At 44.2% G+C, this 12,723-nt stretch overlaps 2 protein-coding genes across 34 annotated transcripts in view; one reads left to right on the forward strand and one right to left on the reverse strand.

Moving 5' to 3' along the window:
* Window positions 1–12,723, forward strand: part of KANTR (KANTR integral membrane protein) — a 117,912-nt gene that overhangs the window by 103,871 nt on the left and 1,318 nt on the right. The window lies entirely within an intron of this gene.
* Window positions 1–12,723, reverse strand: part of KDM5C (lysine demethylase 5C) — a 63,454-nt gene that overhangs the window by 39,318 nt on the left and 11,413 nt on the right. For all 29 annotated transcript variants that reach the window (XR_012430192.1, XR_012430195.1, XR_006695489.3 and 26 more), the window contains 6 exons: window positions 10,129–10,248; window positions 9,839–9,997; window positions 9,018–9,199; window positions 8,756–8,918; window positions 402–521; window positions 98–292 (listed from right to left, as the gene is read on the reverse strand). Coding sequence is in view for 17 of the 29 variants with exons in the window: in XM_074029823.1 (XP_073885924.1) it covers window positions 98–292; window positions 402–521; window positions 8,756–8,918; window positions 9,018–9,199; window positions 9,839–9,997; window positions 10,129–10,248 (939 nt within the window). In the remaining 12 variants the exon portion in view is untranslated. The remainder of the gene's footprint in view (window positions 1–97; window positions 293–401; window positions 522–8,755; window positions 8,919–9,017; window positions 9,200–9,838; window positions 9,998–10,128; window positions 10,249–12,723) is intronic.

Consider the following 12,723-nt stretch of genomic DNA (forward strand, 5'->3'; position numbering starts at 1 on the left):
ACTCCTAGAGTAGAGGCTACACCTTCTTGGTGCTGCTGCCTCTGCCTCCCCGAACTTCCATCAGAATAGGGTGCTTGATCTGGGGTACTCTCCCCACCTTCTCCAGCAGGGCCTTTCGTAGACGCCGCTCTTCTTGCACCATGATGAACATCTCCTTATGCACAGCTGCCGCCAGGTTCAGGTCTAGCTTCTCTGGGCAGGCAGCCATCTTGCAGATAAGCTCCTCATGGGAGAAGACGCAGTATCTCCGGAGCCGGCGGTAGTGTTCAATGCACTGGCGCCCAGCAGGCAACTGTGGGCAGGTTCAAGGTTGAGTGTGGCCAAGTCTGGCGGCCATGATGCCCCAGCTTCTCCACAACCCTCCTGCTTCTCCCCCCAATCCCACCACATTCTAGACTCACCCAGTCGGCAGTGCAAAAGTTGACGGCCTCGGCAAAGTTGTAGCCTTGGTTGAAGCCGCTGTGGTAAGCACGGGGGAAGGTGATGACAAATTCTCCTGCACACTGGTTTGTGCGGACAACCTGAGGAACAAGAAAGGCCATGGCTGTTGAGACAGAGATTTTCCTGTATGCAGACCTGACTTAAGTGCAAGGTCATTAAGGAGACAAAAGCCTCAGGGAACACAGTCTGACAACAGAATCCCAGACTCTCCACCTCTTGAAAGGAAGGACCACTGGTCTCTGTTCTCAAGGTTTTGATGTGTGTTGAGATGACAGGGAGATTTGAGATTTAAAAATATATGTCAAAATATTCCAACTTCCTTTAGTAATTTTTGCAAAAATTATAAATATCACTTTTAATTAAGCTGGACAAGCTTTTTTAGTTATTTACTTTCATCAGTTATATATGCAGTTTCAAGAGTCAAATGGCTCTATAAAGATCTGTTATAAAATCTGCCAGCCTTGATATTCTCCCTTCCCCAGACCCAATCACTTCCACCTCTTCTGATTATTTTGGCGTTGATTATAACTACCTTAAATAACATGCTTCTAGACTATGTTAAAAATAGCCTCCTGTTTCTCAATTTGCTTAGTTTTTTATGCATATATCCCTAACTTTCTGACCAATATTCAAATCTCTTTTCCTATCAATTTTCATCTTTCTGTAACAGTCTCTCATGCAACCTTCTGATCTGTTCCAATCTGGACCAGCTGTCCTCCCTGGATCATCACTCTCTTGTGACAGATCTCCTATTTCCTAGATCCCATGTCTTCCTCGTTCTTGGTTTATTCCTTTGCTATGCTTAAGAACATCCTCCAACAGTTTCCTGAGAAATGGTGTGAAGAACCTACTTTTCTTTTTTTAAAAAAAGTCTCTATTCTTACTCTCACACTTGACTGTATATAGAATTCTAAGATGAAAATCCTTTTTTTTAAACTCCCATAGTTGTTGACTCAGAAAATAATTTTAAAGGCACACTGCTCAGATCTTCTAGTGTTACTGTTGAAAATTTTGAAGCCATTCTGATTTCTAATGCTTTGATAAGCATTTGAAACCTGTTTCTCTCTCTCGAGCTTATAGGATTCTTCTGGTCTCAGTGTTTGACATGGAAATTTACAAGATATATCTTGGTATGAATTTATTTTCACTCATGTACTGGGTAGGCCCATTGGCTCTGGAAAATCGATTCTCCAGTTCAGGGAAATTTTCTTGAATGATTTCATTAATGATTTCATCCTCTCAGTTTTCATCTATTTTCTTTTTATAACTCCTATTTGAATACTGAACCTCCTAGAAAAATTCCCTAATTTTTTCTACCCTTTTCCATCTTTTTACTCTATTTTTTGGAAGATTTCCTCAACTATCTATCTTTCAAAAGTGGAAAACATACACTTTTTACATTTTTCATTTTTGCTACCATAATTTTGTTTGCATATGCTATTTTTTAAACAGTATTCTGGCCTTCCAAGTAGCTGGGATTACAGGCATACGCCACCATGTCGTATTTTTAGTAGAGATGGGGTTTTGTCATGTTGGCCAGGCTGGTCTCAAACTCCAGACCTCAGGAGATCCACCCGCCTTGGCCTCCCAAATTGCTGGGATTACAGGCGTGAGCCATCGTGCCAGCCTCTCAGTTGCTTTCTGTGGCTGCCTGCTTATATTTAAGAGGAAGAGATTAAAAAGCTGAATGGAAGCTCTGAGTACACAGATGAAGCTTGTCAACTGTAAGCTTCACTGTAGGGTGATCTAGCTAAGTCATTTAGTTTGGGAAACTCCAGGTCTTTCCTCGCAGGCCAGTCAGATTCCCCAGAGAAAACCCTTTTTTTTTTTTTTTTTTTGGCCTGTAGGAAAAAAGGCCTGGCAACCAGTGTTCTAACAGCCAAGTGGAGAATGATGGCTGGGAACCTCAGCATCCAGTATGATAAATCCTAATTACATTCCCTATAACTCCACCCTCAATTGTACCTAGAAGACTTAATCCAGAGACTGTTTTAACCTCTTCAGAAATAAATCTTCAGTCTTTTACTAGAGTGACTAGACATTTCTAGCTGCCCAGCATGGGAGATCTCACAGCCTTTTTTTTTTTTTTTTTTTTTTTTTGATATGCAGTCTCACTCTGTTGCCCAGGCTGGAGTGCAGTGGGGTGATCTCAGCTCATTGCAAGCTCTGCCTCCCGGGTTCACGCCATTCTCCTGCCTCAGCCTCCTGAGTAGCTGGGACTATAGGCGTGCGTCACCACGCCCGGCTAATTTTTTGTAATTTTAGTAAAGACAGGGTTTCACTGTGTTAGCCAGGATGGTCTCGATCTCCTGACCTTGTGATTCACCCGCCTCGGCCTCCCAAAGTGCTAGGATTACAGGCGTGAGTCACCGCACCTGGCCCTCACAGCTTCTTATATAGACATGAACCAATCCTTACTTTCACCCCATCCATCTTTACCCCTAGAATGCCTGGTGCCACCGATAACAAATCTTTGGGGGATTCTGAGGTATGAATTGGGTTGGTTCTCAAGATGTCCTCAGTATTGGCTTATGTTTCAGTTTTCTCATCTATCTGTTTTCCAGTTTCAAGAATTTTATCATTGTCTCCTCTCTCATATTCTCCATCTCTGTAATTTTCTTCACCTTAAAAAATCCCTTTATGTAATTTTTGTGGAGTCTCAGTACAGAATGGAAGTAGCCATGTGTATGCTTAATCTGTCATCTTTACTGAGAAGCCTCACAAGGCTTTTTAAGGTAAACATTCAATTTTGTTGAAGACACAGTGAAGTAGGTACAGTGCCAGTAAGGGAATCAATACATTCTACTCTCTGGAAAACAAATTTGTTAATGTATATCAAGAACCCTTCAACCCAATGATTCCTCTGCCAGGAGTCTAAATTAATTTGGGGAGAATTAACATCTTAACAATATTAAATCTTCCCATTCATAAACATATCTCCCCATTTATTTGGACCATGCATCAAGCTTGCACCTCCATCATATTTTCTTCTCAAATCTACCTCTACTTAGAGGCAACATCAGCATTTCTTTCTTACCTGTATTATTGCATTGGCCTCAATTACTAAATGCCAGAACTATCTTCCAAAAAATGCAAATCTGACCATTTTGGAACTATCTTCCAAAAAATGCAAATCAGCCTCAGCTGAGAGTCCCTCACTGGAATCCCCATGCCCACATGATTAAGTCACAGTTCTGACAGGTAAACTCTTACTCCTCTTTCAGGGAACACTGCTCCTGCAAAACCTTTCCTGATAACCCCCGCTTCCTAAATGACCTCGTTTGTTGCTCTTTTTTAGCACCTTTAATGCTTTATTCCACTTATTTACTCCTCTGTCCAGCACTCAGCTATGCATACACAAATGCAGGCACTGGCTTATTTGCCTTCAGAGTGTTGACCAGAGAGGCCTTGCACAAAGAATGAGCTCTAGCAACATTTACTGAATGATCTAGTACCAGGCTTAATTTTATTTGTTATTAATTAATTAGAAGGGGTCTTACTATGCCAGCCTTAATTTTGTAGACATGAAAACTAAGTCTCAGGTAAGCCTCAGGTAGCAGAGCCAGGAGTAGAACTTGATGCTCATAACTCTGTCTCACCCTGCACCCTGATTCTGGCAATGTCACTTTACTATTTCCTATGTGGTTATTTAGAAAAGTTCTCCTCACATTCTGCAGCTGTTAAAAATGACAACTGCGAATAGCCAAAAAGTAAAAACAACTCAAAAGGTTCATCAACTGGTGAATATTACTGGGTCATCAAAGGAATCAAGTTCTGACACATGCTGCAATGTGGATGAACCCCAAAAACATGCTACGTGAGAGAAGAAACAAATGACCACATATTATTCCTTTTTTTTTTTTTTTTTTTTTTTTTTGAGGCGGAGTCTCGCTCTGTAGCCCGGGCTGGAGTGCACTGGCCGGATCTCAGCTCACTGCAAGCTCCGCCTCCCAGGTTTACGCCATTCTCCTGCCTCAGCCTCCCGAGTAGCTGGGACTACAGGCGCCCGCCACCTCGCCCGGCTAGTTTTTTGTATTTTTTAGTAGAGACGGGGTTTCACGGTGTTCGCCAGGATGGTCTCGATCTCCTGACCTCGTGATCCACCCGTCTCGGCCTCCCAAAGTGCTGGGATTACAGGCTTGAGCCACCGCGCCCGGCCTGTTCCATTTTTATGAACTGTCCAGAAAAAACAAATCTATAGACAGAAAACAGATGAATGGTTGACTGGGACTAAGGGCTGGAAAGGGGAGTGACTGTAAATGGGTATAAGGGATCTTTTTGGGGTGGTAGAAATGTTATACGACTGGATTGTAGAAATGGTAGCACAACTCCATAAACTTACTGGATTGTGTACTTAAAATGGGTGAATTTTACGGTATGTAGCAAATCATACTGCAATGAAACTTTTAAAAATGGTTATAATTCATATAGCAACAAAGCGAAAATCATTCTAGACCAGTGCTGTCCAAGAGAAATATGCTTGGTACATAGGTACTTTTAAATTCTTTTGCTGGGCGCGGTGTCTCACGCTTATAATCTCAGCAGTTTGGGAGACCAAGGCAGGCAGATCACTTGAAATCAGGAGTTCAAGATCAGCCTGGCCAACATGGTACAACCCTGTCTCTACTAAAAATACAAAATTAGCCAGATGTGGTGGCGCACGCCTGTAATCTCAGCTACTCGGGAGGCTGAGGCGGGAGAATCGCTTGAACTCAGGAGATGGAGGTTGCAGTGAGCCCGAGAGCACACCACTGCACTCCAACCCAGGCAACAGAGTGAGATTCCTTCACAAAAAAAAAAAAAAAAAAAAAAAAAAAACTGGCGCAGTAGCTCACGCCTGTAATCCCAGCACTTTGGGAGGTCGAGGCGGGAGGATCAACTGAGGTCAGGAGTTCAAGACCAGCCTGGCCAACATGGTGAAACCTCATCTCTACTAAAAATACACAAAAATTAGCCAGGCATAGTGGCTCAGGCCTGTAGTTCCAGCTACTTGGGAGACTGAGACAGGAGAATCGCTTGAACCTGGGAGGCGGAGGTTGCAGTCAGCCGAGATCATGTGACTTGCACTCCAGCCTGGGTGACAAGAGTAAGACTCCTTCTCCAAAAAAAAAAGAAAAAAAAATTTTTTTAGTAGCCACATTAAAAAGGTAAAAAGAAACAGGTAAAATTAAGTTAAATATATTTTATTTAACTTAATATATCCACAATATTATTATTTCTAGGTATAATTGGTACACAAAAGTATTAAGTGAGATACTTGGCATTCTTTGTTTCGTACTAAGTCTTGAAAGCTAACATGCATTTTATACTTTTGGCACATTTCAGTGAGGACTAGCCACATCTCAAGTGCTCAGTAGCCACGTGTAGCTAGCGGCTACCAAATTGGACAGTGCAGTTCTACAACAATAAACTTACTAAATTGATTATAAAAACCATACACTGATTATTGCTATGTCGAATTTTACATAAAAAATAACAGTTGGAAACATAACAATGTTTAGATGTTTAGGGTGGAGAGAATAGGGGCAAACTTTCTGTTTTCCATTTTCTGGGAAGAGGGCATGTTTATTTTATAATGAAAATAGGCCAGGCACGGTGGCTCACGCCTGTAATCCCAGCACTTTGGGGAGGCCAAGGTGGGTGGATCACCTGAGGTCAGGAGTTCGAGACCATCCTGGCCAACATGGTGAAACCCCGTCTCTACTAACAATACAAAAATTAGCTGGGCATGGTAGCAGGCACCTGTAATCCCAGCTACTCAGGAGGCTGAGGCAGGGTAATCACTTGAACCCGGGAGGAGGAGGTTGCAGTGAGCTGAGATCGTGAGCCGAGATCGTGCCACTGCACTCCAGCCTAAAGCCTGGGTGACAGAGTGAGACTCCGTCTCAAAAAAAAAAAGAAAATAATACTTACATTACATATCTATAAAAAGAAATGGCCTTCTCCCACCAAAGGGGAAGGCAGGGCGGTGGGGGCAGGGAGCTAAAGATACCTCTGGGGGAGCTCCAGCTGGCTAAACTGCAGCCTGCCAGCATGAGAACATAAACATCACAGATGCTTCAATTAAGGGGATACTGCCAAGTCCAAAGGGCCTGGAGATGCTGGGAACTACCTATAGGAAGGGCAGGGCAGACAGAGGGCTGGGTGGCAAAGTAGTAGCTGGCCAGAGAAGACGGTGAGTCACGAGCAGCAGAAATGCTGTGGAGGTGTAAGCAAAAAGCACATATTTCAGTCTGTGATAAAGTTTTTTAAAAAGAGGTAAGGATTAAACAGCTCCATGACCTTCTGCATATACATATATATATGTATACACACACACACACACACACACATATATATGCTTCTTAGCTACCCAAATCCTTCAGAGAATCCTTTTTTTTTTTTGAGATGGAGTCTCGCACCTGTTGCCCAGGCTGGAATGCAACGGCATGATCTCGGCTCACTGTAACCTCCGCCCCCTGGGTTCAAGCGATTCTCCTGCCTCAGCCTCCCCAGTAGCTGGGACTACAAGCATGCGCCACCACCTCCGGCTAATTTTGTATTTTTATTAGAGACCAGGGTTTCGCCATGTTGGCCAGGCTGGTCTCGAACTCCCGACTTCAGGTGATCCGGCCGCCTCAGCCTCCCAAAGTGCTGGGATTACAGGCATAAGCCATTGTGCCCGGCTCTTTTTTTTTTTTTTTTTTTTAAAGACAGAGTCTCACTATGTTGCCTAGGCTGGAGTGCAGTGGTACAGAGTCTCACTATGTTGCCCAGGCTGGAGTGCAGTGGTACAATCTCAGCTCACTACAACCTCTGCCTCCCGGGTTAAAGCGATTCTCCTGCCTCTGGCTCCTGAGTAGCTAGGATTACAGGCATGCACCACCATACCCGGCTAACTTTTATATTTTTAGTAGAGACTGGGGTTTCACCATGTTGGCCAGGCTGGTTTCAAACTCCTGACCTCAAGTGATCTGCCTGCCTCGGCCTCCCAAAGTGCTCAGATTACAGGTGTGAGCCACTGCGCCCGGCCAAGAGAATCCCCTTTTACAGTTTTCCATGGCATTATAGACAAGGACTGATGCTGTGCTATGGGTCAGGAAGACAGAAGTCTGAGGAAAGTCAGACCCCATGTCTATTTTTGAAGCAGAACTCAAGCCCTTGATCATCGAGTCCGGTAATCCTTAAATGGGGTGAGGTAGAGAGAGAAAAGGATAACTCCCTGAGTGGAGGAAGACTGCCTAAACTGTTATAGGACACCTCCTTCTGTCCAATTCCCTAGATATCCCAAGTCCTTGGTTAAATATCACTAAATTTTATAATAAAAAAATATTACTCATGGGACATATAGTATACCAAAACAAGGTGAACGTAAAAAGAAACGCAGGTGAGAACCGCTGACTTAGTCCAAAGCCCTACTGTACAGATATCTAGGAATATTTGAAGGAGACATTAATTCAATATTTATTGACTACCTCATGCATTAGAATAAGTGGTAATGTGTCCAAGGCCAAAGAGCGTGGAAGGGAGTAGGGAAAAGTAGCAGCCCCAGATAACACTTAAAGCAGAGATACAGGATCTACTAATTCCTGTTCTTACAGGACTAGTGATCAGGCTGTTTTAAGATCCACACCAGAAAACTGGCTGATGCTAATCAATGCTAGAAATTCCCAGGAGTATAAAGTCTCTCACAGGTAAGCCACGTTGTATACCCAGCAAAATGTCTTAAAGGGTAAGAGAGAAGTACACAGAGGATAGCCCAGAACTCTGGGTTCAACTTTTGACCTGTTAAATAAAAAGACCTACCCATTGCTCTGAGAAGGGTAAGAGTATACAAAGTATGGCAGAGGCTGCTAGTTGTACCCTGATATTCATTCTTGTCTTCTGCCATAACAACATGACCTCCAGTTTATAAGCGGTACTTGACCATCCAAAATAAGAATTACATTTCCCAGTTTTCCCTGCAGCTAGATGTGGTCATATGACCAAGTTTTTACTAACAGAAGATGAATGGAAATGATGTGTGCCCTTGAAAGATTTGTCTAGCCCTGCCCTTTCCAATTTCCCTCTTCCACTGGCTGGAATGTAGATGTGATAATAAGCCGCCCCTTAGGTGTCACCCTCTATCACATGGCCCAGAGGGTATACCATCATATGGTACATCTAATCACTATTATTTTGGGTCTCTACTAGAGTAGTCAAACCTGTAGCCCAATTAAGAACAGCAATGAAGAAAGGACAGGGGCAGAATCTAGATGACAACCACCACCACCACCATCACAAAGGACATCACTAAATCATTCCTGCTGCTTGTCCCTGTTGCCTGGGTACTCACTGGCACGCCATGGGACATGAGGGTGTTGGGATTCATGAGGGTGACAAGTTGGTGCAGGAGGTCAGGCTGGCTATCAAATAATTCAGGTGTCAGCTTCTTCATCACCTCTTCCAAATGTTCTGCTGCAAGTGAGGGCACCCCATACCAGGTCTTCGGCTCACCCCTGCACAAGTGGAAAAGGGATACACACAGTAAATCACACCTTGGTCATGCAGGGAGCCCACACTGACTTGATTCCCTGGCTCCCCAGGGCCCCACTCACCAGTGGAGGTAGTTAATGGAGTAACTCCAGTGATCCTCAATATGCCAGCAAAAGGCTGAGAAGACCATGCCCACGTAGAGCCAGGGCACCTTCATGCCAGAGATATCTGCATTGATGTGGCACAGTACAGACTGTTCCAACACCGGCATCACATTTAGGTTCCAACCACTGGTAGCATACTCCTGCCAGGTCAGGTATTTGTAAAAAGGGCATGAGGGTTATGCTAAGGAACTGAGATCTTAAGTCATTTTCTTTAGCCTAGGGAACCTTAATTTTGAGGTCAGAGACTTTTTTGAAACATCTTAAGAAACATATAGGTTTTCTCCCTACCTCTCCACCAAAAAGCATACATACAAAATTTCAATTCTATTCACTTCAATTTCTGCAAAGTTTACAGATATATCCATCTACCAAAATACCTGCAAGTTAAAAAAAGTCCTGCTCTGGATCAAAATGTACCCTTTCTTGGAAGCACAACTAAGCCCTCATTTTCTCCTGTGCATACAAACCCCACTCCCTGAACACTTCTTATGGATGAGCCAGGATCTCATATACCTTCTCATTTAATTTTTATAACAAATTTGCAAGGTAGATATTATCCCCATTTTAGAGATAAGGAAATGGGCTCACAGAGGTGAAAGAACCCATCTCATGTTTGTACATGCCAGGTACCAGACTGTTTTCTTTCATCTCATCTGAATCTCACGGCTACATAAGATTGGCATAATTATCCTCATCTTACAGAGATATTGAGTTTTTCAGATATTAAATGATTTGCCTAAGTTCACACAGCTGACATGTAACCATGATCATCCACTCACCTCCTCTTCAGGGGTCAGGTGCCGTTTACTGTCACTGACAGGGAAACCGCTGCCAAATTCTTTGGAATGGATGTCAGCTCCATACTCAACAGTCACATCTTCCTCAATGCTATTTACCAGCCTCCAGAACTCCTTCTCCACAAGTTCTGTGGGCACCATCTAGGGGAAGAAAGGTAGCAGCTGACCATGGCCCATCACACCCTGGACCCATTGACCCAGGTGAGCTGAGACCATCTGGCACCAACACCTATGATCCTAGCCCAACACTACCCCAGCCCTCCATCACCTACATGCACGGGCATGTTGAAGTAGTCAGCTTTAAAGGAGTCAGCCATCTCGCCAAAGCTCTGCAGAGTGTATTCCCGGGTAGCCTGCTCAAAGCCAAAGGCTTCTGGGGGCCGCTTACACTCCTATAACCCAAAGGAGAACATGTCACCAAAAACAGAGGCAAGGAGGTGAAGAATCCTCACAAGTGGAACTGGAATATAAGGGGTAGGGAGGGAGAAGAGCCCTAGGTCTGCACTCAAGGCCCCTGAGGCAGGCCTTACTTTATAGCTGTACCTTTTGCTCTTACCACACTTCGGCTTAGTCTTTTCATTCCCCATCATGCTTTTTTCGCTCAGTTCCTCCCTACTGAAATGTCCTTTTCCACTTTCTTTCATTGGTTCTTCAAAACTCAATTCCAGTCTCACAACTTCCAGGGAGTCATCTCATGCTCTTTTCTTCCTTTAGGACTTTATCTAAATGGCTCTGACTTTAATATGCTATCCGGTGTTCTTCTGCCACCATTTTTCCTCTCTCACTAAAATGTGATTCTATTTTTTTTTTTTTTTTTTTTTTTTTTTTTGAGACAGAGTCTTGCTCTGTTGCCCAGACTGGAGTGCAGTGGCACAATCTCAGCTCACTGCAACCTCTGCCTCCCAGGTTCAAGCGATTCTCCTGCCTCAGCCTCCCGAGTAGCTGGGATTACAGGTGCCCGCCACCAAGCCTGGCTAATTTTTGTATTTTCAGTAGAGATGGGGTTTCACCATGTTGGCCAGGCTGGTCTCAAACTCCTGACCCTGTGATCCGCCCGCCTTGGCCTCCCAAGTGCTGCAATTACAAGCATGAGCCACCATGCCCGGCCTCTAAAATGTGATTCTATGCAGGATGCTTAGGGAAGTTTTTTTATGCCCAGACTAGAACTATACGGCTGGGAAAATGGCAATGAATATCCTAGCACCTTGAAAGATGGAAAATGGGGCTGGGCATGGTGGCTCATGCCTGTAATCCCAGCACTTTGGGAGGCTGAGGCGGGCAGATCACCTGAGGTCAGGAGTTCCGAGACCAGCCTGGCCACCACAGTGAAACTCTGTCTCTACTAAAAATACAAAAACTAGCCGGGCGTGGTGGCAGGCACCTGTAATCCCAGCTACTCAGGAGGCTGAGGCAGGAGAATCACTTGAACCTGGGAGGCGGAGGTTGCAGTGAGCACAGATGGCATCACTGCACTCCAGCCTGGGTGACAGAGCAAGATTCTGTCGCAAGAAAAAAAAAGGAAAAAGAAAGATGGAAAATGAAGACACTGGCTTTTACAGTATAAACCCTCCACTACTTCTGTTCTTGAGACTGTCTCAGAAGACAGGATGTGGGTCTACCTCATTTGTACCTATGTTCATTATTTTAGATGAGAACGATATGTACCCCAAAATCAGACACACACCATGCTTATGTTTGAAAAATAAATGTCAGTCTGATCCACTGACTTATAACCACTTAGAGAGTCAAGTAGAGTCGACAGTCTTGATACTGTTGGTATCCAAACTCCTCCCCAGCTGGAATCTCCACCACTACCAAGGCCAATATGCACTGCCCTGATTTTTCCTCATCTGTGTATGTCTGTGTGTGTGTATGTATGCATGTGCACACCTGGTCTCTACAATCACAGTTGAGTCCCTAAGATAAGGCGAATGTCTGCTCTCCAGAAATCCAGAGGGAAATGTAGAAGATAAGCACCAAGAATTTGGGTAAAGGTAGGAAGTTCATGAAATGTACCTGCCCAACTTCCTGGCCACTTGGCCCTTACTGCTGCTTCAGCTGCTCTCCTTACTGCTCCTATACCCATAGTAGGCATGCTCTCCTACTATACCTCTGTTCCTGCTAGTCCTCCACCTCCCAGTCCTGAACAGCCACCCACCTCTCTAGTTAAAGCCTGTATCACTGCCTCAGTCTAAATATAACAAGAGGAAAACAACTAAATAAATATTATACCCATGATATACCATCCAAAAAAAATTCCAGACCTTGATTAAACTTAATAATACAGAGAAATGGTTATAAAGTAACAAATGAAAATATATAACATGATCTCAAACTTGTTATAGTTACATATAAGTAACAGCAAAAAGATGAGAAAAAAATATACCAAACTATTAACAATGGCTATCACTGGGTAGTGGGAAGGCAAGTAATTGGTCTATTTTCCAAAACGTCTTTTCTTCTTTTTTTCAGACAGGGTCTCGTTCTGTTGCCCAGGCTGGGGTGCAGTGGCATGGTTTCGGCACACTGCAACCTCTGCCTCCTGGGCTCAAGTGATCCTCCCACCTCAGCCTCCCAAGTAGCTGGGACAACAGACGTGCACCACCATGCCTGGCTAATTTTTGTATCTTTTTTGGTAGAGACGGGGTTTCGCCATGTTGCCCAGGCTGGTCTCAAACTTCTGGGCTCAAACGATCCGCCCACCTTGGCCTCCCAAAGTGCTACGATTATAGGCATGAGCCACCATGCCCAGCCTCAAACTTTCTTTTTTTTTTTTTTTTTTTTTGAGACGGAGTCTCGCTCTGTCGCCCAGGCTGGAGTGCACTGGCCGGATCTCAGCTCACTGCAAGCTCCGCCTCCCGGGTTTA

Source organism: Macaca fascicularis, chromosome X, assembly GCF_037993035.2.
Source record: "Macaca fascicularis isolate 582-1 chromosome X, T2T-MFA8v1.1".
Lineage (NCBI taxonomy): Eukaryota > Metazoa > Chordata > Mammalia > Primates > Cercopithecidae > Macaca > Macaca fascicularis.